This window comes from Pyxicephalus adspersus, chromosome 1, assembly GCF_032062135.1.
Source record: "Pyxicephalus adspersus chromosome 1, UCB_Pads_2.0, whole genome shotgun sequence".
Lineage (NCBI taxonomy): Eukaryota > Metazoa > Chordata > Amphibia > Anura > Pyxicephalidae > Pyxicephalus > Pyxicephalus adspersus.
Window position 1 is genome coordinate 165,110,413 of NC_092858.1, and position 27,467 is coordinate 165,137,879.

Consider the following 27,467-nt stretch of genomic DNA (forward strand, 5'->3'; position numbering starts at 1 on the left):
CGGAGGCGCCGGTCCCGGTCAGCCTCCCCAGCTCGGAGGCGCCGGTCCCGGTCAGCCTCCCCAGCTCGGAGGCGCCGGTCCCGGTCAGCTTCGGTTGCTAGAAGAAGGTCGCGTTCGGCCTCGCCTGCACAGAAGCGGCGGTCACGGTCAGCCTCCACAAGACGGAGATCACGGTCCACTTCACCTGCAAGGGGGCACAGGTCCCGGTCAACCTCACCAACCAAAAGACGGAAGTCGAAGTCATACTCCCCTGCCAGGGGGCAGAAGTCTAGCTCTGCGTCCAGAACAAATAAATCTGTGGAAAGCCCACTAAAGTCAGGTTCCAGTTTAGTTGCAAAAAGACAAAGGTCACAGTCTAGTTTGGATGCCAGAAGACAAAATACAAGATCCTCCTCTGGTGCTAGGAAAGGATCTAGGTCCATATCTCCTTCAACAGCTAGAAAACCATCACAATATAAAACAGGAAATAAGTCAAGATCACGGTCTGGATCTGTAGAAATGAAGCACAAATCACGGTCTAGATCTAGTGAAGTGAAATTGTCAGAACTAGCATCTTTAAATGAAAAGAAGCTATCCATTTCCTCAACTGTTAAACAGACTAAACCTTCATCTGAAAACATCAATGATGAAAGTAAACTTTCCTCGATTACTTCAGAATCACTTTGTATGGCTGAAACTCCATGTGTAGAAAAAACCGTAATACTAGAAAAACAAATGGAATCATCCAGTGAAAATGCTCAAGGGATTGAATCATGTAAGCTTTTATCAGGAACTAACCAGACAACATTTGATTCTTTATTTAAAGCATCTGTCTCAAACGTGCCATGTTCTCAGATTGAGGCAAGTTCTCAGCGAAATATTCACTGTAACAAATCTGATGAAGAGAACCCTATATCTACACATTTTTTAGTAGAACCTTGCAAGCCTATTGACCAGACCTTGCGGGATTGCACAGGGACTGAGAAACTGCAAAGTTTACCACGAGATGCTGAAATTTTAAGAGAGGGAGTTTGTATATCTTCACAAAAAGTTAGTACAAGCATTGGTAAAGAAACATGTGATGTAATTCACAAATGTGACACCGTTTCTGTTGCAGAATCAGTCAACACTGTTTCTGAAAGAGAGAAAACATGCAGCACAAAACCTACAGATCTTTTTGATATTGAACCAACCTCCTTCAAGCAGTACAATAAGGGCAATAAACTGGAGCTTGCTAATCAAGCTTTGTGTTCAGATTATTCCAACCCTGATGCAGAAGACAAATTTTCTTACTGCAACTCAGCCAGTAATCAACATTCATGTATGATGACCTTGAATCCCCCACCATCAGAGGCTGTCCAGTGTTCTGATTGGAAGCATTTTGAAACCAGCAACTATCACATTAGTAATGATGATGGTTTAAAGAAACCTGATAGTGTCATTTCACATTCAGCATCTACTGTAGAATCCCCTGAAGAATGTTCAACCACTCAGATTTTGCCAGATAGTTCAGATTTGCAGGAAAATACCCAGTTAAATGCTGCTGATGCATCTTTGCATCATGCTTCTCTCACTAGCTATATAACATCTAATGCAGGAATAAAACCAGAGTCATTTCTTGCTACCAATATTACAAGCTTGAAACCTTCATTAAGTAATCAACCTGAGGTTCAAATAGAGCAAGTCTCTGGATGTTCTGAAGTTTCTCCTAATTCAAATTGTAATTTAAACCATGAATATGCATCGTCTCCTAACTTTGGAGTAGAGGTAATGCTGCAGAATTCCAATGAAATGTCTCATTCTTCTCTATGTGCTCAGCAGAGTTTTACTAGCATGTCAGAGCAGACAAGCAGTAAGCAAACAACAAAAGACTTTGAACATGGCAACATGGCGGAAAAATCAGCAGAGCTTGATCTTGCATCACAAAGACTAAATGATCAAAATTTGACTGGTCCACATGATGAAGTTATTCTGTTAACTGGTAAAGAAAAAGAACTTTCCAATGAGTGTAAATTGCTTTACATAAACAAGAAAAATCCAGAGGTAATATTTACAAAAGTAGAAACGCACACATCGGAGTTAAATGTGGGAGACAAGCAACCTGTGTTTACACAGAAGACTGAATTGCATGACTTTTCTTCTAAGGATCAAACTGACGTTTCTCAAGAGTCTAGGCATTCATTGGATTCATGTATTTCAAGTTATTTGTCTGCTACTACGTCATCCTACAAACAAGTGCTACAGGCTGTTGATCACGGTGTGCTTTACCAGTCAACTCATAGTTCCTCTGAAATCAATGAATGCATGCCCTCTACTTCAAATTTAAATGCTATGTCTTCCTCTGCTGATTCTAGAAAAGATCTTTCTGATAAAACAGAAAATTGTAATGAGACCATCAAAAGTAAAACTCGTAAACTCATTAAGGAAGACTCTACACTGGCTAGTGATGGGATTGATGCACATGAATTTCCTGTAGATCATCCAGATCTTCTGTTTGTTTCTGATAAAGAAAAACAGAACACAAGTGAGACACAACAGGATAATTTAGCATCTTTTGTGCTAGGTACAAAAGTATGCCCCAAGGAAATGCCTCATAAGGAGCAAATGTTTATCCAAACACCTGATACATTATTTGAGACTAATAAACAAACAGATATTGAGATCAGTTCCCTTAAAGGACAGTGTTCATTCAGCAATGACCTTCAGGTTTTGGATAATATTGCGAAGTCCAACATAACCAATACAAATGAAGACAGTAAAGATCATGAACCTATTGTGTTTCGTTCCATAGATTCTAAAGATTGCAAAAAAATTCTTGCCAAAAATCCTGACAACTGCAGTCCAAGCACATCTAGCCCTTATACTACATTGAATGCTGATAGTTTGTCCATTGATCAAAATACTGGCTTTGAAATGGTTACACCAGTGACTGAAGAGACCAACACTGAATCTATATCTAAGCTAGATGAAAAAGTTATTTTGGAAGATGACGTTGCATCCAAGAAAAAAAATTGTGGACAGATTGAATCTGCATCTTGCACTGAGTCTGTGTATGGCTGTACTAATGCCTCTGAAGCCTCAAAGATGTCCATGTCTGTTGTGCATGAAATTCAAAAACCTCCAACAGTAATGCCAGTACAGTTTAAGTTTGTCAAAACCTTTAAGCCTCTTCCTAGTTCACAGTTATGCAACACATCTGATGATTCTTCTGATAAAGAAAGTTCTAAAATTAGTTTATCTCTTTCCACAAAAGCAAATGCTACTTCATATGTAGAATCTTCAAGAACCAATTCTAAATCATCTCAAAATGCTTCACAGCTGAAACAAATGGACACTCCCTTATTACCAGAACCTTTACAACAAGAGAGTTTGTCAAATGTGGGATCAGATGGTAAAGATGCCTTGCAGCAAGATGTCATTCAAACTGATGACTCCCAATCCTGTACTGCAATGAAACATCCTTTCCCTCATATTTCTAATGTTTCATCCAAATTAGGAGTTAAGCAGCGGCAGTACCGGTCAAGGTCTGTGGCTCAAGATAGCCGATCTCCATCTCTGGACAGGCGACGGGGTTCTCGTTCAAGATCTAAATCTACAGCTAGAAAAAGACGTTCTCGCTCTAAGTCGGTTTCTCGGAAAAAACGTTCTCAGTCGTCCTCTAGAAAGAAAAGTTCACATTCAAAATCTGTTAAAAGTAAAAGGTCTCGCTCAAAGTCCCGTGGAAGGAAGAGGCGTTCGCAGTCTAAATCAAAGAGTAAAAAAAAGCGTTCACCATCCAAATCATCAGCAAAGAGAAAACGATCACGCTCAAAATCCTCAGAAAGGGTCAGATCCATTGGGAAGGAGAGTGCACGTTCTAAATCAAAAACTCAAAGAAAGGGAGCGCATACAAAATCTCCAAATAGTAGTCGAAGATCACGATCTAAATCAAGAAGTCGCTCGCGGTCAATATCCTTTTCAAGAAGACATCTTTCACATTCCAAATCATCTTTGCATAGGAAGCATTCTCGATCAAGTTCAAAATCTACGTCTCCTAGAAAACGGTCCCTTTCAAGAAACAAGGGACATTCTTTTTCTCGATCTCCAACCCGAAGGCACCGTAGTCGGTCAAGGTCACGTACTCGCAGACAAAGATCAAGGTCTCGAGAAAGATGGCGACGTTCCCTGTCGTCCTCCAGAAAGCGTTCAAGATCAACTTCTAGAACTTCAGGTACTCTTTCCACAAAAAAACGGCACTCTGTGTCCAGGTCACCAATTCATGGTCATCGGTCCAGGTCCCAAGCCAAGCTAAAAGACAAATCTCCAGTAACTAAGCGCAAGTCTGTATCTCCCATACCACAAAAGAAAACCACCCAGTCAAAAGCAACAGCTTTTAAGCATAGCATTGGATTAAAATCTCTAATTCAAAAACAGTTATCCCAAGCCAAGTCTCAAGGAGCTGCTGGAAAGCTGTCAAAGGAACAGATACCGTTATCAACAATCACAGCAAGGGCACAATTACCTGCTGTAAATTTTTCTACTAGATCACAAGCCTCTGCACCCAGTTTAAATACAGTGAGTCAGATACCTGTGCCCAACCTAGCTGAAGTGCCTCTTCCTAGTGAAAATGGTAATGAAATTTCTGTTCCTAGTTTGCCTCCTGAACAGCACATGCCTGTGTCCAGTTTAGCACCTGAGACATCACTGGCTGTGCCTGACCTAACTACTGCAACTTCATGGCATGTACCTGATATGGCTAGTGGAGCACAGTGGCCTGTACCTGATATTGCTGCAGGAACTCAGTGGTCTATGTCAGATCTTACAGCTGGTGCACAGTGGCCAATGGCTGACCTAACTGCTGGTTCACATTGGCCAATGCATGATTTAGGTGTGGGAGCACAGTGGTCGGTTCCTGATCTTGCTGCTGGAACACCATGGGCTGTGCCAGATGTTGCCACAGGTGCACAGTGGACTGTGCCTGACTTGACTGCAGGCACACAGTGGTCTGTGCCTGATCTTACTGCTGGATCCCAATGGGCTATGGCAAATTTGGCACCTGGAGCACAGTGGTCTGTTCCAGATTTAGCTGCTGCAGCACAATGGACTGTACCTGACCTTACTTCAGGAACACACATACAAAATGCAGATTTGGCTTCTGAAGCCCAGGTTCCTGGATCGGACATTGCCATTGAAGCCCAGGTTCCAGGCTCGGATCTAGCCACTGAAGCCCAGGTTCCTGGATCTGACTTGACAGCTGAAGCTCAGGTGCCAAGATCAGACTTTGTTGGTGAAGCTCAAGTACCTGTTCCAGATCATATCCCTGATAATTCTGATAATGACCTGGTTTCTGAGGGGCATAATTTGTTGCCTGATGTTACTGCTGAAGCATTGGTGCCTGTGGCTAGTGGGACACTTGTTCCTGATGTGGCTGCTGGAATTCCATTACCTGATGTGACTGCTGCTGCACAGATCCCAGTCCCTGATGTTGCTGCTACAGTAAGCATGCCAGTGCCAGATGTGGCCACTACTGGTCCTAATTTTTTGTCTAGCTATGCTGCTTACAGTGCTGCCCATGAATCTGTATTTGAGAACACCGCAAAACCATCTATTTACGTAGATACAGCTGGAGAACTTGTGGATGGTTCCTGTGCAGCCGAATCACATGTGTCCAGTGAAGAATTGCAAACTGAAGCTCCTAATGAAACTGATAAACAAACAGCTCTTCAGTGCATGCCTAGTCCTGACCACAATCTGCCTAATCAAATGTCTTCATTGCAAGCCACTGTTCCTGAAATTTCATCCAACCTCTCAAAGGACAAAATGCCTGTAACCACTGATTGTCCGCTTAAAAGTGAACATGAAAGTATAACTAATCCCCCATTATTTGAACAGTGTTTAAATTCTGAAGACTCTTCATTGATCGTATCTACTACAGATCAATGTAGCTCTGGCATGTCAATTTTATTTGAATCTCCTACAACCTCAGAATGTCAGTTATTGCCAGCATCTGTTACTGATTCTACTACAGTGAATAGTTTACATGTGGACTCCAACCACAGCTTAATCCGTGATTCCTGTCCTGACCCAATGCAGTCTTACATTAGTCCTACTCATGCCACATTGGTTGACCCATATCGTAGTCCAGAGAATAACTTAATAGAACCCTATTCCAGTCCAGATCGTCCTATTTTGGTCACTGAATATTTAACTTCTGAATGCCAGCTACTGACTGAACCAGATGCTTTATCTGTTTCCTCCGTACTCAATGAACCTTGTGCCAGTTTGGAGCATTCTTCAAAAGTTCAAGCCAGTTCTAGTGAGGAATATTCCCATCAAGGGTTGACTGAGTACCATGTCAGTCAGGATCATGTCCAGGAACAGGAGCCCAGCACTAGTTTACCCTGTCCTGAACCAGTTAACACATTTGTTAGCCCCAGTATTCAAATTTCAGGGGCTAGATCTACTGACCCAGATACCCCCCAACTGGTTGAACCCTATGGCAGTCCAGAACACCCACACCTTGTGGAGCCATACGCCAGTCCAGAGCAACCTCAGTTAGTAGAACCCTATGCCAGCCCTGAATGCCTACAGCTGGTTGAACCCTATGCAAGTCCAGAGCATCCACTGCTTGTTGAACCATATGGCAGTCCGGACAGCCAAGAACCTGTTGAATCCATGGTTAGCAAGGAACTTCAAGAGGCTCGGTCATTTTCCAGACCAGATAATTCAGAGATTGTTCAGTCTACTGATACACTGCAATGTTCTCAGCTGGTTCAGCCGTATGGCAGCCCACACCAGCAATTTGCTGACCCAGAGAAGACACAACTGGTTCAGAAAAATTCCAGTCTACAGTCAATCACTAGCCCAAAAAGTCTACATGTGAATCGGTCATATGCCAATTTGGAGGATTCTCAGATCAATCAGCCTTATGCCAGCTCAGAACACAAGCTGGATCAACCAATTGCCAGCCCTGAACTCACTCCTCACAAAACAGTTGCCAACTCGGAACATCCACCAGTTACTCAACCATATACTGTCCCACAAACGGTTCAGTCTGCCAGCTCAGATTGCCCGCAAGTTGTGCAGCCATATGACAGCTCGGACCATTCACAGTTTGTTCAGCTGTATGACTCCTCTGAGCGTCCGCAACTGAAACAGCCACACTTGTTGCAGTCATGTGGCAGCCCAGCGCACCCAAAAAATAGTTTGCAATTTGGGACCTCAGGGGAATCCTTGGAACTGGTTAAACCACATGCTAATCTGGAGCGCTCACAGCTGGATCAGCCATACTCTAGCCCGAAACACTCCCAGCTAGATCAATCACATGTCATGTTAGAGAAAATGCAACTAAATAAAATGCATACCAGCATAGAATGCATGCGATCGGATCAGCCGCTCTCCAGCCCAAAGAACCAACGACTAGCCCAACCATGCATCCAACATGAGAACTCTCAGCTGGTGCAACTGGATGACAAGCAAGAGCACCCACAATCGGCTCAGCCATATGACAGCCCAGAGCACCTGCAACTGGTGCAACCCATCAGCAACGCACAGCATCCACAGCTAGTTGAATCCTATGCAAGCCCAGAACACTCTCCGTTGATGGAAACATACTCTGGTATGTCCCATCCACAGCTGGCTGAAAAATACTCCAGTGCATACCACAACTCATCTCTTGATTTGTCTCTGAATCTTAAGTCATCTTGCCTTGATGATAATAATGAAAATCATAAATTAATGCAGTCACCAGTGTCCGATTCAAGATTTGACAATTCTTTGCAATGTGATACTAAAGCGTCTGTATCTCAGCTTGAGGTACCCTGCTCAAGTCTGGCGCATAAAAAATGTTTCAAGTCCAGTCAGCCACATTTAGAAAAATCCTGTAAGAGTTCACATAAAATATCAGAAGGACTCCCTATTACTCAACATAAATCTCTCCTTGATGAATCTACTGAAAGCCCTGTTCGATTGGTTCTGAAGAAAGACTATGATCAATTTTTAACTGGGAACCGTTATAGTTCTGACTCAACTCAGCTGGATGGAACCTCTTCTAGCAAGCAGCTGGAACTTGATCATTCTAGTAATTTAACACCACCTGAGCAATCTTCATCCAACTGTAGTGGTCTTTTGCCTGATAAACAACAGCTTGGGCAAAAGCTCAGTTCTGTGGAAGACTATTCTATCACTCACCAGCCACAGACTTTCCCTGAACATACCGATTTACAGGAATATTCTTCATCTGTATCTTGCTTGAATAAAGGTTGTTTAAGCACTAGCCAACATCTTATGAAAGCATCGAACCAGCCTCTCAAAGACACGTGTCTGGACTTTCCACAGGCCAGTCCAGTTGAAACCCAAGACTGTCTAGAACAACCCAGCATGCCCCTGCTGGACAGTGACGTTTCCTTGATAGATGGAACCATATCTAGTCAGGAGACTTTATTAGGTAGCATAGAAGGTGGTAAAAACTCATCTACCATTCTACAGCAACTGACTGACAGAGGTACGAAGTTCAAAGTTGATCCTCCAGATAGATTAGCCTCTCAGAGTGATGATGTTCCTGACAAGGCTTGTCTTGATATTTCACTACAGAATAAGTCTTTAGAAAGCTACAGTTATTCACATTCAGAAAATAAATCTTATGAACCTGGCCAGTCTGTTGAAGACCACATTTTCATGTGTGTTAAAGAAAGAACACCCAGGGTTGAATCTGAGCAAATAGATCTTGATGCAGAACATTCCAAGAATGAGCAGATGAGAAGTCCTGAAATTATTGAGGTCCCACAAACCACAGCTGAAAAAACATTTTTTATAAATAGTCCTCTTTTCTCTCCAAAGCAGAATTGCAACAAACCTCTAACCACTGTATTGTCTGCAGAAACTGAAGAAGCTTCCACTAATATGTCATTACAACTTCAAGATAAAGTAGACTGCCACCTTTCTGCTCAAGTTTCATTAACTGATAATGTTCAAATTGATCATGAATGTAAAATAAAGCCGCCAGACCTTTTGCCATTTGACTCCGAACAACCTACACATGTGTGTCTTAATTCTGAATCATCTGAACCAGTTTTGTTTATCTCCCAACCACCTCCAGAACTTTTGCCTTATGATTCTGAGCAGCCTTCAAACCCTTTCCAAAATACTTCTGACTATTCTTCTGAACAGGATTCTTCGGTTTTTCACACACCTCCTGAGTTATTGCCTTATGATTCTGACCAGACCGCCATGCTTATTTCTAAACCAGACTCTTGTAAAGAGAAGTTGTCTTTCTATGAATCTTCCGATGGATCACATAAATCATCTTTTGCATCCAGTGTTACTAAAGAGACAAATGAAGAACAGCTTTCTTCTGCTCAATTGGATTGTGTTAAATATGAAACTTCAAGATCTTCTGTTATGACATGTGTTTCAGATTCAAACAACTCTGAAAAGTTAGTTGATCCACCAGTCACTACATTCCTTGATGCTGAACAGGCACTACCTTTCTCCCAATCTTCATGTAATGAGACAAAATTTTTGCTAGAGCAGCCATTTCTTAAAAAAATGGCTCCACATCCTTTGGATCATAGAGAACATTCTGTTGAGCATTCACAGTTAATTGAAGATTCTGTAAAATCGTCACTTCTTTCAGTCTCAGAAGTAGAGCAGGAATCTTTGATTTCAAATACATGTGACCCATTTGTGATGCAGTCCTGTTCCAGTAACAGTGAATTGGGGAACCTTTCTCCGCTGGAAAAGGCAACTGTGACTCAAGCACAAATGGATGTCTCTAAAAAGCGTTCACGTTCTAAGTCTCTGTCAAAAACAGAATTGTCCCATGCTCTCTCCACGTCCTCAAAAAGGAGTTCCCCTTTGAAACATACAAGCAGGTCTGTACGCTCGCATTCTCGATCGGATGACAGAAAGAAATCAAGATCAAAATCTACCACACGAAAAAAAAGGTCACGCTCCAAGTCAGTGAGTCGGAAAAAGAAGTCTCGGTCTAGCTCTGTGATAAAAACAAGAAAATCAAGGTCAAAATCTGCTCCTCGAAGGAAAAAATCACTTTCTGTGTCTGATACAAGATTAAGGAGGTCTCGTTCGAGGTCTGTTTCTAGAAAGAGACGCTCTCGATCAACATCTGTAGCTCAAAAGAGATCCTCTCATTCTCCATCTGTGGCTAAAAGGAGGAGGTCTCGATCACGTAGAAAGCGGTCCCATTCAACCTCTGTAGACCACAAAAGGTCTCACTCAAATTCTGTAGCCCGCAAAAGACGTTCTCGCTCCCGCTCCTCAGCTAGAAGGAGAAGGTCTCGCTCCTCATCTGTCCACCGTAGAAAACGCTCACGATCTTCATCGGTGGCCCGCCGAAGACGCTCCCGCTCCTCCTCCATCACTTGCAGAAGACGCTCCCGCTCATCATCCATACCTCGACGAAGGCATTCACCCTCACAGTCTGTAACACGCCGTAAGCGATCCCCATCTTTAGGTCGCCGGAGGCGTTCCCGTTCACCATCGGTGGCACAAAGGCGACGATCTCGCTCTGCTTCACGCAGAAGGCGTTCTCGCTCACCTTCTATTTCTCGTAGAAGACACTCTCCATCTGCTCCACGTAGAAGGCGCTCCCGCTCTCCGTCTCCTCGTAAAAAGCGTTCCTCCTCTGCTGTTCGCAAAAGGCACTCCCGCTCTACCTCAGCCACACGCAAAAGACGTTCTCGATCCTCTTCCAGAAAGAGGAGATCTAGGTCTTCGACTTACAAAAGGCATTCTGAAACTCCGTCAGTTGCCTGCAAAAGAAGGTCTGAATCGAAATCGCCAACCCCAAAATCGCCCAAAAACAAACAACGAGCTCCGTCTAAGTCTGATCGATCTCGTAGTCGGTCCCAAAGTAATATTATCCGCAAAAGGAAAACTCGATCCCGATCCACCTCAAGAGACAAAAGTAAATCAAATGATAAAAGACGGAAAAGGTCTAGCTCTAAAGAACATTATAGTATCAAACAACGAAGGAAGAGTCGAACCCCTTCAAGAAGGAAAAAATCAAGATCTCCTGTAAGAAGAGTAAGCCCATGCAGGTCTCCTGTTAGGAGGCGGCGTTCAAGATCACCTGTAAGGAGAAAAAGCTTTAGTAGATCGCCTGTTCGTAGAAAACGTTCAAGGTCAAGAGACCAATCAATGGACTCTGCCAGATCACCAAAACGTCTCACGGATCTTGGTAAGTAATCCCTTTTTTCCCCCTGTTATATACTGTCGCTTCTTATAGAATAGAATGGTTTGTATTGTTGGCCAGTCATTTTTGTAACTTGATTGAATTATTCAAGGAGTTATGTTAACATGTGTACTGTTAATTTTTAGATAGTAAACTTGTAATTAGCATTTGTGTAACTGGACTGTCGCATTAATTTTCTGGTAATTTCTTTTGATCATTTAGCAGTTACATGCACAATATATAATGTGCATGCCTGGCCTGAGGAGGAATGTAAATTGTGTATTTGTCAGCCAAAGTCTCCATGTTGCCCACAGTGCTTATCACCTTTTTTAAATGATGTAAATAATTTTTTAAGCAGAACTAAAGCTGCGCCACCTACCTGTCCCCGATACCTCACAGGGCACTGCCATCACCCTTTTCTTCTTCTGCTTAGCAACAATCTTTTTCAATCTTTATTGGCCATGCCAGGGTGATGTAACTCCCACGAACTCATGAACGAGTGCTTTACATACAGCACCGTTCTGCTCTATGTAGCGGGACCCCGCTGCGCTCTCTCTCCCTTCACTTCCATTACGATCGTTCATCATCCATCAACCATGTATCCGCCAGGACAGTCGTTCGGATGATGGTCGACGAGCACTGTACACATGTAAGGTTATCGCCTGATATCGGCCCTGAGCTGATTATCTGATGAGAACAATTGCACAAAAACTGGCGTGTGCCCTTCCCTATTGCGAAGAGTTAGGGGACGGTTCATGACTGAGCACCGATCAAAAGTACCTTTCTATTTTTTAACACAGTAGTAATGACTTGCCTGGCAGCCCACTGGCTGATTACCTGGCTGATGGTAAAAGAAAACATCTTTGAAAATATAATTTGTGAGTGCAATATTCTTTTTTTATTACATTGTGACGGTGTCTAATAGTAAAGCGCACCCAAACTCACAATTTTCACTTTACATAAAAGGGTAGACAACCCTTTTATGCAGAATAAAAATTCTGTGTGTTTTTTCAGTGAAGCACCGCCCTGTAATTCTCACCTAGGCAGTCGAGAATGAATGGTAGCGCAAAGCCTCTCGGGATACCTACATCAGGCATCCCAGGAAGCTCTTAGGCTCTGCGCATGCCCGAGCATCTCGGAAGGAGCCTTTTTGCACAAGAAAAATTTGTCGATCTCAAGCTTGCACACTGAGATTGGCAATTTTTTTTTTTTTAATCCTACGTCACCTGATCTCGCTCCTGGGTTTGGTGATGTAGGAAAAAGAAGAGAAAATGGCGGGGCCTGGGACGATGCGGGACACCTCAGGAGCGATCGGACTGCCCTGCGGGATTAAAGTGTGTTTTTTTTTTTTTGTTTTTTTTTTGCTGTTTTGGGTCTAGTTCCTCTTCTTTAAGTATTATTACTGCCCTGTATACATACATAATAAACCTTCTTCTTTTTTTTTTTTTTTCTTTTTTAAGACAAAGCTCAGCTTCTGGAAATAGCCAAAGCTAATGCAGCTGCCATGTGTGCTAAAGCTGGTATGCCCTTACCACCAAGCTTGAAGCCAGTATTGGCACCATCTGCACCTGTTGACGAGAAGGTCACCCAGAGAACATATGGTGTTACAATTCAAGAACTTACTGAGGTATGTGAATTTTAATTAACTTCTACAGGTTTTTCATTTAATTGTTTTAAGCTCAAAGCAAAGTGAGGGAGAGGGGGAGTGCCCTTACTGAAGCCTGTGCATATTACAGCAAAATTGTTTGTCAAAACTTGGCAAAGTATTTCTAAATAGGAGGGAAATGGCCCTACAGCTTCATGTACAGCAAACTGTACAGTTAAAAATTGCGGACAAGAAAGGTAATTTTATTGTGAACTAAATATTGCCTGTTCCTTTTGCAATAATAAAACATAAGTCTGTTTACATTTTTTCTCATATTTAGTTCTGCTTTAACTGCAGCAGCTCCTTTTAACTGCTGTAAATTTATCTTTATAAATAAATACAGAGTTTTAATGAATGATCATTACAAATAGTAGCAGTGATCATTTGTAAAAGAGACACTAGCTTTGATGCTTGAACACACTATTCGTTTTCATTGTTTTATATTTACCTTGTTTGGGAAGATATCAACATACTGTTAAGGTACTGAAGCTGAAATGGCAGTTTGTTAAAATTAATTTAAACCCTGATTGATTTTAAGACCCTTTTTAATCTTAGTGCTGCTGTTTTTCCCCAGCCTCATTCAACTTTATGCCCTTTAGCATTGGTTGCGTATCATTGTCCTGGATTGGTTTCTGATGGGACCTTGCATATTTGTTTTCTATTGGTTAGGACACTAGTTACCTCCACCAGGGGAATGTGTAAAAGTCGATTGAACAGGAACACAACTGGGAACACAGTTCTCCGACTTTTTTAGGAAGAACGTTATGGACTTTCTTTGCAACATCAGTGGATATTCTTTTAATGAAAGCTGCAAATTAGGAATAGATTGTATGTGTTAATCCTGCAGCCTCCATCAGCAACACTAATGGCAAGATGATAGTCAGTAGACAGTAACCAAAAGTGCCAGAATCCCCATGTGAAGGCTGGAGCAATAAAAATTTAAAAGCATTTTTTTTTAAATAAAAACATATAATTACATTCATAGGTTACATATTTTCAGTGCACATGTACTTAGGATGTGGACAGTAATGTGACATAACAGAGTTTGTATGTTCCTAACAAGTAGTAAAATGGCTTTGGGCCTTCACTGGCCTTTTTTTGGCTTCATGATTCGTCGTAGAATTTCATAATAGAGTCAGGTTTCAGTCCTAATTCTAAATACCTAAACACAGCTGGTGTAGTAGATCAGAGAGGCTGGTGGGTTGCCAAAGATTATTCCAACATAGAAAATAATAGGGCAAGAAAATGTGATTCTCTGTTGGGAATTTAGAAGATCAATGTCTATATTATGTCTATAGATAAATATGTGTGTGAGGTCTTAAGTTAGATTTACTACTTTTTTATGAACAGGTCTGGGGTTTACTCTACTAAGATTCTGGCTTTTTTATTTCAATCCACTTTAAGCACCCAGAAAAAGAACATTGTACAACCATAAAAAGGCTGGTAAATAAAATGATCCTAGGGGTCTTTATCATGGTCAAAGTTGCCCTTGGTGAATCCATTCAGGGGCGCAAAATAACAAAGAACCCCTGAACACATTTTAATTGATGGGAAACTGTACAGACCTGTTATTTGGTAAATTAAATAAATTTATTGCAGCTGGCTTGTTTTCTGAGATTGTTGTGTGTAGGAATTGCCTCATTGTCAGTATTTGCTTTCTAATTTACCTTTTTTATTACAGAAATGTAAGCAAATTGCTCAGAGCAAAGAAGATGATGAGGTTGTGAATAAGCCCCATGATTCTGATGAAGAAGAGGATGACAAACCATTCTACAATCATCCATTTAAAGTCAGTGAACACAAACCAATCTCGTTTAGTTTACTGGTAAGTTTACAAACTACAGGTTGACATTCAAAAAACCGTCCTTTGATAATCTGGTTCTTCAGATTTCCGGCTTGGAGTTTTTAATTTACAATTGTCTGGAGATGGCGTTTATGTTTTGTTGGCGCTGTACTCCAGAATCGGCTTTTGTGTCTTGCTTGCATGTGCTTTCCTGCTCATTCCTTCTCACTTATTTTCTGCTGTGTAGCCCCATTATGGATTCAGCATCTATTTAAAGGACTGGGCAGGTAGTCATTTTCTGTTAAATATATACAGTACAAATAACCGTAAAAAAAATCTGGGAATTTTTGAAAATCCGACACTCCTCAGGTTCGGAGGTTGCCAGATTTTTGAATGTCAACCTGTATATAAAAAAAAATAATGCTAGGAAATATTGTATTATCATAAAAATAATTAAATAAGATAAATTGCCAAAACCAGCCTCTTCTGTGATACTCACCCTTAATTTAGAGTTCATTTCAGTATGTTTTTTTTATTTTTCTGGATGTTGCTAGAAGTCTTGCCTTGTAATTAGATAGTGAAAAGCAATACAGCACAGTGATAGGCTCATCTCTTTTACTTTGCTTTCTGATATCATTTGCACAGTTTCTGTCTTTTATATCTGACTACAGTTGGGCTTTACCTGTGATTGAAACGCAGGGCCTTCAAATGTAAAATTTTCCAAACTAACAATTGGACCGTTGAAATATATAGGTAGCAGTTCTGTTCAGCCAGCTGAGGTTACAGATTGTTGGCCATTCTTTCCACTATAGTTGGAGTGTATTTAGAGACGAACTCTAGGAAAATATATGAACTCCATTCAGATAATGTAATCTAGCCCAGGTCTGAACCCTAGTCCTGCAAGGCAAGAGTTCTAACCATTAATTCTAGTAATGTGTATTCTATTAATGAATTGTAAAAACGTGCTAGAGATCATTAAAGATATGGAACTAGCAGATATCTTTGTAGCAATCTAAGCATTTTCATACAATATTAGTGAATAGGTGTTATATGCATTAGGCTGCTTTAAGCACAGTGTCTACGTACTTTTTTGGTATTACAGTAAAATGTTATGTCCCAGCCATATACTGGGACAAGACTTCAAAATCAGGCTGATATCCACCGCTTCTCTTCCATCACAGTCAAACAGGTTACAAAACCCTGAGTTAGGTTGCCTAGGCATTTGATCACCTAGTATTAGTTTAAAAAGGTGAGAAAGTGGCACCTAGGAATCCTTCACGGTGCCATAAATCTAAAGATTAACAGATACATTATAATGTTTAATTGGTAAATTGTCTTGCTGTCTGCTTATCAAGAATAAAAGCTGGTTCCCTTCTTAGTTTAAGTACAGGTAGTCCCTGGGTTACATACCAGATAGGGACTGTAAGCTTGTTCTTGGGTTGAATTTGTATGTAAGTCTGAACTGGTACATTATTTTATTAAATGCAATTAGGACAGATGATTGCCTCAACATATTATTAGGCAGTATGGTGTCAGTTACTGTATAAAGTCCTCACAAAGAACACAAACAAAAACAAAAAAAAAAAACCTTATCCAGCCTAGACATTCATTAACTTCTGGAGCAAGCTGTGCTTTGATATGCAAAAAGAAACAACTGCGAAGTTTGTCTTGGTCATTAAAGTGTTACAAGAGGTTGCCGAACTAATAAAGACTTATTCTGCAAGTCATGCAAACCGCCCCCCTCCAAGCCTCTGTCCTGAGGAGCAGGGAAGCTGTATTTAGTTCTCTGTATGTCAGATGTCCTTAACCTGGGGACTACCAGTAGTATGAGTGTACTAATGCAAACTCAATGTTATGTCAAAATCAGACAAAAAATGTAAAAAAAAAAAAAAAAAATTGTGCATCAACAGCTATTTACTGCTTTTTGCATGTAAAAAAATCACAATCCCTTGGCAGTTCTTAAGTTAAGGTTCTTAGTATATATGAATTAGTATGTTCCTGTACCAGGTATAATTTGGTAACCCCAGTTTTTTTTTTTTTAATTTAAAATGAAGTTGGCAGTGCTGCTCTTTTACCATTCCTAGGGAGATGTCTAATCCCTTTGTTATGTTCTAGAAATTGATTTGTACAGGTCAGAAAAAGATTTCAGTACATACATCAGAATTTGTCATTTATTCCTGTTTGTTGGACTTTTACCTGTTTATACTGTGCTAAACCAATCTTTAAGTAATTAACATCCTGAATGTGGGTGAAAATATGGAATTGCATGTTTTCAGTCGTAATTGTTTTACCTAGCATGCAAGTAAAATATTTCTTTTATGTTTATATAGTAGCATTGAACATACTTTGAATTACTGTAATATACTTTTATTTTGCTCTGTGAGATGTACATTTCAGAGTTTTTATATGCAGTTCTGGTAACATTGTTGAATAACTAATATGTTGCTGTGTTTTTCTTAGAATCCCAGCCTGAAGCCAGCTCCAAAAAATCAGGTAACTTTGACCAAGGAGTTTCCTGTATCTTCAGGATCTCAGCACAGGAAAAAGGAGTCTGATAAAGTATACGGTGAATGGGTTCCTGTGGATAAAAAGACAGAGGAGAGCAAGGATGATGTTTTTACCAACACAGGTCCCTCACAGGTAAGAGACGCACACTTACATTTTCTTTTCTTTGATACCGTAAAATTGTTTTTCATTAACAATAATTTTGTATGCAGTTGAATGAGCAATTATGGCCCCTCAGAATCTTTTTGCCATAAGTACAAGTATGCACTGCATGATTGCACTTTGACAGACCTGTTTAGCAAAATGACCCTTTTTGTACAGAAACATGCAGTGTCCATGCTCACCTCCGTTGCTGGCACTTGTATCCACTGGTCTTTTTCCAAACTGTCTTCATTAGCAGGTCCAGGATGACACAACTCCCACACAATTTCTGGCACAAAATTGTGCCGAGTTTTACAAAGGAAGTTTGTCAGGCAGCTAGAAAAAAAAAGACGCACACAGTATTGTTTTACATGGTAAAAAACAGTCCACCTGTCAGCACTTTTAATTCAATAAACTTTAGTTCCTCTTTTAAAAAAAAAAACCATCTTGTTTATTTTGGGCAATTAGTTGTGTGGTCCCTCCCTTACCCCCTGACCCCTGGAAACTGCCTTTCCCAGGGCCCTCTAAATTCCATTTTTTTTTCCTAATATGCAGTGCACGAACCTAGCATTTATACTCTGGGTACTAGCGCTATCATATGATAGGGACAGCATCAGCGCTTCCTCTGGGTTCTGACTGCAGCCGTCATGAATTACTTTTATGTCTGCTGCAACAGAAGTAGTAGGGGAGCGCTAGAATGTTGGAATATAAAGTGGTTGGAGTAATAGGTGCGTGGGGGCTTTACACAGATGCATGGTGATATTGTATCATTAAAGAGGAATCACTTGCTTTAAAATTCATAAATTAGCTGTTTTGAAAGTCTGCTTTTTGTCATTGGGTGTATTGGAATAAATAATCTGGCAGATTTTGATTTCTGTAAACTAGTATTTAGGTGGATTTATGTTCAAATGTTAACAAACTCGCTTGGATGGATAAATGAAAAGCAGCAGTCTGAAAATGTCCTGAGAGGGGGGGGAAATGTGACTGGTTTTGTTTTGTCAGATGATTCTCTCTCGATAATTGCCTCAGGGCTGGTATCGGATGAGAATCCGGTGTGTGTACATTGCTTGTCATTCATGGATCTGTTCTGGCGGATCCACAAATGTGGAATGACCATAATGAAAGTGATTGGGAGAGAGCTCAGCGGGGTGCTTCTCCGTCGTTCTCCTCTTTCCATAGCAGAATGGTGCTGTATGCACAGTGCTCGTTCCTGCATTGTGCAGTCTTTTGTCGTGAAAGATCCTTTCCAACGACAAATATTGAGCGTGTGTACGCAGCCTTAGGCTGTTAAAGATATGATCAGCACTGGCGGTAGCTTAATGTAATATTTTTCTCAGGAACATTAAATTTCAAGCCATTGGTTTCTCTGTCTCCCATTTGTATGAATTTGCGATGAATTTGTTCTTACTGTTGAACTTGTTTTCAATCATTCCTGAGTTGACAGGGGTGCTGTCACACCTCTATCCCTTGCTGCCAGGAAATTCTATCACAGCCCGCAGGTCTGAACCCACAACTAGCATTAGAGAATGAAACATGACATTAGACACAATACAGTAGACTGTCAGTATTCCCTGGTAACTAGGCTACAAAATGCATAGGAAGACATACATTTTGCGGCTTAACACACTTTTGCTTTGTTTGGGAGAAGCACATTTTTTCAGTTTAAAATACTCTTTAGGCCTTTTGAATAAATGTATTTGCTCTGTATTTATTGTGATTTGCAGATATAAATCTACAGTGTACAGTTGTGTTGTATTTAGGGACAAAACGAGTCATGATTTTTACTTGTACGTAACATGCATTTTGATTTGTCTTTCGTTCAAAAAGAACATGAGTAATTATGACTGACATCCGTATGAGTTTTCTCCACCTCTAATACAAAACCAGTACTAAACATTGTTGATCCTCGTGCAAAGAAATGTAAGAGCAGCTGAATGAATGACTTGTGCAATGTAAAGCAAGTGGACTGTGTGATCTTTGTTTAACCTTATGGAACAGACAGTGAAGCTGGTGCAGAGTAATGTTCTGGCATGCAGCTTGTCTTGATTTTTGGGGCAGATTCAACATTTACTGAACAACCTAAGGTGCATATAACATAATATTACTCCCTAGTGTTTTTTTTTCTTTTTTCTACATGAATTTGTCAATCATACATTTATAAATCCAGCTTGCTATATGGCGTTTTCTTGTTTTACAGTTCTAGAATTGTTTGAGGAAGGTGAATTAACCACACTTATATACCTTGCCAAACCAACGTACTGATGGGCTGAGACCCTCCCTTCTTTAATGGCCTCACATGGACATAATGCTTCCAGATCGTGAGTTGTGATTAGTTGCAAACTGGTCATTAAAGAATACTAAGGACTGATTCCTAACGGCTACATGAAAAGCAAAGAAAACCAGGCCCCAGATGTGCAGAAACTGTGTATGGTTCTACAAACAATGGACATATAAATACTAATTTTTTTTCCTCCTTTCTGTACAAAGTTTTACATTTGTTCCACAGTTCTTTAAGTAATCCTGTTGTGGCCCTGCATACCTATAAAAAAAAAAAAAAAAAAAAAAACAGAACAAAGAAATTATATCTGTAACAATTTAAATAGAAGCGCAGTTTACCGCAAATTACGTTTTTGATTTTACCCATTGACACCTGATGCTTGTGTTTCTATGTCCAGAGGGAATATATCATGTTCTTGGAATAGAACAAGTTCCAGTATTGCATGGGTCAAAAAAATGTTTTGCTTATCCTCCTTATTATGTATAAATTTCACTCTAAAATTAGAAGTGCTGTCATTTTATATTTTGCAGGAATTAAGAAAAAAAAAGACAGCTATTTTGCTTGTATGTATATAGCCATGTGTGCGTTTCACAATAAACCATGTTTCTAGTTGAGTCTCAGTTTTCAAACATGCTTTATGGACACCATTTGAAATGGAATAAAATTGGTGCTAACTCCTCGGTGTATACAGCTCTGTTGGTCACCGTCAGTAGTGTAATAATACTGGTGGTAAAAAAAGCTGTATGTGACCCTTTTATGGTCTTTTGTAATTCTCACTTACAGTCCCTGGGGTTACACAATGTTGTAAATGAAACATGTACTATTAATAAATGCAGGTTAGAGGGTACTGTATCTCCAGGTTTTTTTTCCATTGTGTATGTTGTCAACCTAGAACTTATTTTTATGTTTTGCAAGTCCCATGCATGACACTAATGTTAGGTGGCAGTTTTTGCCATGTTTCTGAAGTGTCGTACTTTGCAGCCATATTGGTTTTAGTTTCAGACATGCCTTTAAAATTGAAAAAAAACAATGTCCCTGTGCGCTATTATAATTTGCCTCTTTCTGGAAAAGAGTAAACTAATAACTTGAATTTATTGGAAACAAAAAAGTCCAAATTCTTCCTATTTTCACATCTGTCTTTCCCCCTTGAATTGCATGAAAAAATATTATTCAGAACTGCAGATGAAGACACCACAAGTAACTTTTTTAGTATTTTATGTATTAATATGGTCCTTCTAAGTAAGACATTAGATAAAACCTGATGACAGCAAAACATGCAATAATAATAATTGGCAACTTACTAGAATCAAAGCTTATAACGCTGGGGGTCAAAGACACTTCAGCTTCAGGACTTTGTAAAATGTTGTGGAGCTCCACCATTCATTACACTTTAGGAATGCTGTGATTTAAAGGCTACATTTTCTGACCTGATTGGTACACATCCTTTTTCCTCTTAAACAGTAAATCTATAACACCCAAAATAGTTGTGATGTTTAAATGCTAGATATACACAAATATTGGAGTGTTTCTCGTAATTTTGGTCTGATTTATTTATCAGTTTGGGCCTGATTTATTAAAGCTCTCCAAGACATGGGGGAACCTCGGTGATGCAGGAAACCAGAAATCAAATCTGGTACTGGTATGTAAACATTCGCCAATTAACACCAAATGATTTTAACAAAATCCATTCCAGGTTCGCTGGATCACTTATGTTCTTCCATGATAGTCTATGTTCTCTAGTTGTGGAGAGCATTAATAAAATAGGCCTGTTGTATCAGATATTAGCTGTAGATTCCTATGGTATTTAGAGGCAAGTTATTAGGACTTTACTCTGTCCACAGACAAGTCCTCCTCCTTCTTACACTGTAGAAGTCTCCAGTGAACTGTACAATTGCTTTACTAACCTAGCACTGCACAAATGTATCATCAATAATTCTCTGCTTTGTCCTGTGTCAAGATAGTCCTGCATTGCTAGGATTGGGATGGCCTTTGCCTAAGTAACGATTCTTCAGGAATCAAAAGTATATGCTGTCTGTACAGTTTCTGAAATACAGGTAACATCTTTACAACAAAATACGCAAAAGCTGTTTTTAAGGCATTTTAGCTGACAATGTTTTTTGTCCAATCCCTCCACTGCCAGAGAGACCTCTGAAGTGCCTTGCACTACGGAAACTTCTGGTAGCGTGGCAGTTCCTGCTGCCCTGTAAATATGTTTCTATTGTAAATTGATGCAGTTTAAAGTCTGATCCAGCTGTACATACATGTTGTTATGTTAAATTGTAAGAAATTAGTTGAATAATGGGCTGATTCCGAGTGTGCTTTTCAATCGACGCAAGAATATTGTCCTATTTTTACTTAGCTGTGATCTTTCTTTTGTGAAGTCCTATATCAATTAAATTTTTAATTTTGTTCTATTTTTTTGCTCTGTCTACATACAATCTTTAACAGCCGCAGTTGCAAGTTTTCATGTTTATTCTTTCTGCTTATTCCATCCAGTTTGTCTGTGTTTTGGAGAGTTATTGATAAAAATGATGGAATCTTTTACTACTCATGTTGACTCCGGTTGTCTCTTTTTCAATTTGATCGTATTCAAACCAAACAATTATATAAAAGATTCGAAATTAACACCATACCCATTGGGATTTGCTGTTCCTTGTCACTTTAGGTTATGGTAACTGATTTATATAGATTTGTATGCTTCAAATGAAAGCCACTATTTTGATTGGGTTGTCAACAAATTCACTTGCAATGTGTAGATTGTTTATATTGGACTAAAGTCAACCTAAGCCAACATTGGTATATTCAGTAATAGTATTATAATCATAGGGAAAACTATTGTCACACAGAAAAGAACACATACTTGTAAATGTTGATTTTTTTCCTGGAAATGTAATTTTCATTATGAATAAAGAAATAGTCCAAGTATTTAATTTTTGTATTAAGCTGACTTTTTTTTAATTTTACCAAACAATACAACTGTGGTAGAGGGGAGGGATAGGTATATTACCATATTTTAAAATTCCTTGTTGCCAGCATAATACTTGACCTCTATGGAACACAACAAAGTGATAATTGGAACTTGGACAAGGCCTGATTTACCGTTACCTAGATACTTCTCTCTCTGTGCACATCCATCCGCTTTTGTTTCTGATTTCTTCACAGAGTTCTGAATGAGAACCAACTTCAAGTGGTTTGTTTTATCTAACCACCTAGAATTGCAGCCTCTTCTCATGTTGCTGCTGTAAAAGCTACACCTGATTGCAAATGGAGGGAATTTTGAGGAAAGGAAGGGAACAGTTCATTGGGCAAAAAAAGTCTGTCTCCACTGAGCCTAACATTGCTAGGCACAATGAAAAGAAGGACACCATTATCTCTGTATTACCTGTACCCGAGAGATAATGACCATGAAATGGTTTACGCTGGCAGTGTAATTACCCTTCCAAGGTTTAATTAGTGTAAGTGCAAAGAATAATATAAAGGTACCCCTTCAGATTCTACCTTCTGCTGTGTGGGGTAACACATTGACTTTGCATTATGGTTTAAAAACAACATAATTGCAATTCTTTGCTACACAGTGCTTTAGCAAACCAAACTGAATCCTGTCAGGGTTTACAGACTCTTAAATTATAGTTTTGGAGACATGCATCCTAACATTTGCATTTGATTGGGGAAAAAAAAATCAATTTCTTTTGTGTTAGGGAAAAGTAACTAGTACATTAACCTACCTTATTCCTTGGCAATTTAAACTGAGCATCAAATGAACACATTCACAAGCGAAGGGGATAAAATGATAGCATATCCTGAGATTTCGAGAGCTATTGTCTTATCCACATGTCTCTGGATCTGTTGTTAATAAGCAGTTTTCATGGACTGTAACCTCTGCTTAGGCATTTTTTTTTTCATTTACATGCTCAGCCTAAATTATTTGCGTCTTTAACTGAAGAAAAAAAAAAAGATAACCGCCAGTTTCTACTTCTTTGAGTCTGTTTCCACAGTCAATAGAATGAGATCAAACAGGCACAAGCAACACTTTTTGGTTCCATTTGCTACCTGGAATTTGCTGCCCGGCCTCGAAAGCAAACTATAGTGAATGTAAGTTTTGTTTTTTTTTAGTTATTGTATAGTCATTTTTTATTTACTTTTAACATTTTTAACAACTGTTTAGATGCAACCATTTATATAAAAAGCCAATGATAGATTGTTTCTTTCTTTTTAGACCGTTGAGAGAGATTTGCAGAGAAGGGAACAGCAAAGTACAGTCATCATGTAATGTTACCAAGTGTGACCAACAGGATGTACGGTAGCCTTGCATAAGTATTTCCCACCTTGTTTTTATAGTTTTACAAGCTGGAAGTAATAAAATGTATGCAGTTTTACATTACACTTAACTTTTACGGCCCGTTTGCACTTAGCTGTCGAGGTAGCACATGTTGTGTTAAGGAAGCAACAGTCTGCAATTGCAAAATAGATGAAAAATTAATTGGCAAAATATCTTTAATATTCCAATGGAATTTTAGTTGAATATGACTATCTACAACTTGGTTAAACAAGAGCTAAAAAAAACTAGGTTTATGCTGCATTCATAAGACATTTTATGTTCAGTTCAATTTGAACTGCACTGAATGTTCCTCAGACATTTTTCACACAATTTTTTCTTATATTGGCACAACTTGCTAATTGCAGGACTTTAATGTGCTCCTTTTTTCATGGAATTCTTTATTTGCTGCAGTATTAAAATGTCCCTCCATTACTAGTGATTGAGCGTCTACATCAGTGTTTCTTAAATAGGGTACTAGAAGTTCCTCCAGAGCTTACTAAGAGTCCACCATGAGAAGTTTCGACCTCAGGTCATTTTAGGTGACACCAATGATCTTTTTGGCTATCTGTAATGGTTACGTTTTCCCACTGGTCAGCAATGTAAATTATTGACCACCACACCAATGTACTGTGAGCTACAGATATAGGAAATGGTAGAGGGTTCACTTAGACCTGAAAGTTATTTCAAGGGTTCCCCATGATAAAAAGGTCAAGAAAGGCTTCTCTCTTTCAGGCCAGAAAGGATGTAGAGCAGCACAGTCAGGACAAAAGACTGCATTTACATGATGTTTTTGTTCCTGACGAGTCATCTGTCCCATATGACCTATATTTTCTTTCAATCTTATGATATTGCCCACAGATGGCTCCAGTCAACTAATCATGTGAATCCTAAAGAGAACTAATAGAAAAGAATATGTATAGTGCCAAGACTTTTCAGCCCATTTGTAGATCCTGTAAAAACTTGTATTGATGGTTGGTATTGGTATGGATGGTTTTTTACTGCTTATGTATATAATTGCAGTTAAAACCCCTTTATTTACAGCTTGTTAAACAATGAAACATCCAGTTGGAAAAAAATACTTATGCAAACCTCTGTATAAATCATTTTTTTGCATGGCTGGCCTATTTAGAATATAGTTAAGCGTATCTAAAATGTTTTAAAATATTTATATACACAATTGTTTTAATTTATCTGATCACATATTAGATTTACAATATTTAAAAGAATTGTTCCTTTTTTATATACCGGGAAGCCATTAGAAGGTATTTATTATAATTTTTTTTTTTTATTGTCTGAATCCCCTTTGGGTGGATTCACACTATATCCTGCTGTCATTTGTCATCTTGTATTTTATTTGTCCATAAGATATTAGGGGAAATGTACCAATATGAAAGCATTCTCTGATGGCCAGTGGATAAACCAAGCTATACACTGCGCATTATTTTAGATTGATTAGGCAAAAACCATCAAATCGAAGAACTTGATAAGTTAACTGTTAAGGTTGACTAAAAAGCCCCTTTGGTAAAGTTGATTGTACTTTAGATCAAGTGGATTGTACCTTGAATACTAGTAGTTTGTTGCAAGGATACATTTAGATTGATAGTAATGTTGATTTAAAAAAAAAAACAAACAAAAAAAAACATTGTATAATGTTTGCTTTTTAAAGAAGGGGATTTACCCTCATGGTGGAAAAGTAAAGTGGTTAGAATTGACAAAAAAAAAAAACTGGAGTTAGTAACTTTGTTCTTATTTCTGCGCAAAAGATTTGATATAATACCTAAGTGGGGTTCCCAAGCTTTTTGGCAATTATGAACCCAAAACCAGACTTTGCTTAATTACAGACCAGTTTTTAATGTAGCCCAGTTTTTCCAGAATCCAGCTGGATAAAACAGCCTAATGTACACCATTCAATGGGCACGGCGTGATCCTCAGGAAACCGAAGTTGAGGATTTCTATCTGTTGTGCTTTAGATCTTGGCAACCACAGATAACAGTGAACAGTATGGGCCTGATTTATTAAAGCTTTCCAAGGCTGGAGAGGATACACTTGCTAGATCACCCAGCTTCACTGATGAAATTGTATCCGCTCCAGCCTTGGGGAGCTTTAGTAAATCAGGCTCTTTATGTCCAAACAAGAAGCACAGTATGAGCATTTTGACCAGATCCAGTCCATTCCTGGATATAGTAGAATGGAATGCGGTCTGCTCACCATGCTGACTAATTGAAATTGAATTTTTTTTTGGAGCAAATTTTTTATATCCTGTGATACACAAATGCATAATATAGGGGCTGAGGGTATGTCTTTTACACAGTTTAGGTGGTAAACTCTTTTGACCTTCAAGGAAAACATTTGCATGCACTGAGTTCTGCGTTTTTGGATAGTACATCATTTCCACACCTTGTTACTTACTTATTGAAGCTCTATTTTATTTCAGGATTTTATTTCTCTTCCTCCAATCAGGTCATAACTTCAGAGCTCGATTCCTTAGTTGTAGTTATAGGCCGTGATTGCGCTCAGAAGTTCTGATCACATGTGATCCGATAAGCAGGTGGATGGTGCTGATCCAGTGCTGATGTCACTCTGGGGCAGGAGGGGAACAAATAAAATCCTAAAATAAAGATAAGTAAGAGTTTTTATCTTTTTACTTCTCATCTGCATGTTCTGTGTGCTCTAATAAATATTTTGAGTTCTTTTTTTCCTAACACTAAGATTTAAAGATAAAAGATAGCGATGCAAAATTTGCTTTTTTTGTGTTCTTAAAACAGAACTCCAGACAAACACCTAAAGACAAAGTTTAAATATTTGTATAGGTGAAATTCTTGTGTTAGAAAATTTTTTATTCTCACTCACCCATGCTCGCTGCATAGCTTGTAGGTTGACATGATTGTTTGCTTTTACAGATCACTGTGTTCAGTGCCTAATTATTGGACAGTGAATGAGAATCATCACACTACTTAATTCCTCCTCCTGCTCCCTTTCTCATGTAAGCTTTCTATGCACCTTGACTTCAGTTATCTGTACCTGAAAACATTCTAGTTTGGCAGCACTGTCCAGTGCCGTACACCCTGGCTGGCTCAGTACATACCCCCCTACTATTTGTTGTGTGGAAGATTGTGCACATATGAAAAAAATGAATATAACCATTTATATTAGAATTTTTAATATACCCGATTCATGATAGTAAAAAAAAAAATGCCTAGAGTTTTGGTTAAGTTGTATTTTTTAAACTTACTTTTCCTTATGGTTCACCTTTTACAATAGTTTTAATGAATTTTATTTGAAGGTAGTTTTTTGGTTCATTGGTCTTTTATTCACTTCATTTGGGATTTGCATTCATATGGAGAATCAAAGCACTTTTTAAACAGGTTGATAGAGGTTTAAAGCAGACTGATCCCATCAACTCGGGTCTTATTAATGTTAAAAGTCAAGGGTGGAAAAATTCTAGAGTCCCACAAATCTGTCAGATCAATGTTTCTCAACCAGGATTCCTCCAGCAGTTCCTGGAAATTCCTTGAGCAATGAGTAATTTGTGACTCTAAGGTCAATTTAAAAGATTCCGATGATGTTTTTGGCAATCTGTGAGGCTGTCAGCCTTCCCAATGGCGAGCAATGTAGGAAGAATTCTTCCCGCTGACCAGCACCCTAATG

General features: G+C 39.2%; 1 protein-coding gene across 1 annotated transcript in view; it reads left to right on the forward strand.

Annotated features, from left to right (window-relative positions):
* SON (SON DNA and RNA binding protein) overlaps positions 1-27,467 on the forward strand; it is a 56,088-nt gene that overhangs the window by 10,983 nt on the left and 17,638 nt on the right. The window contains exons 4-7 of the mRNA XM_072420178.1: positions 6-11,155; positions 12,610-12,776; positions 14,476-14,619; positions 17,038-17,217. Of these exons, the coding sequence (XP_072276279.1) occupies positions 6-11,155; positions 12,610-12,776; positions 14,476-14,619; positions 17,038-17,217 (11,641 nt within the window). The remainder of the gene's footprint in view (positions 1-5; positions 11,156-12,609; positions 12,777-14,475; positions 14,620-17,037; positions 17,218-27,467) is intronic.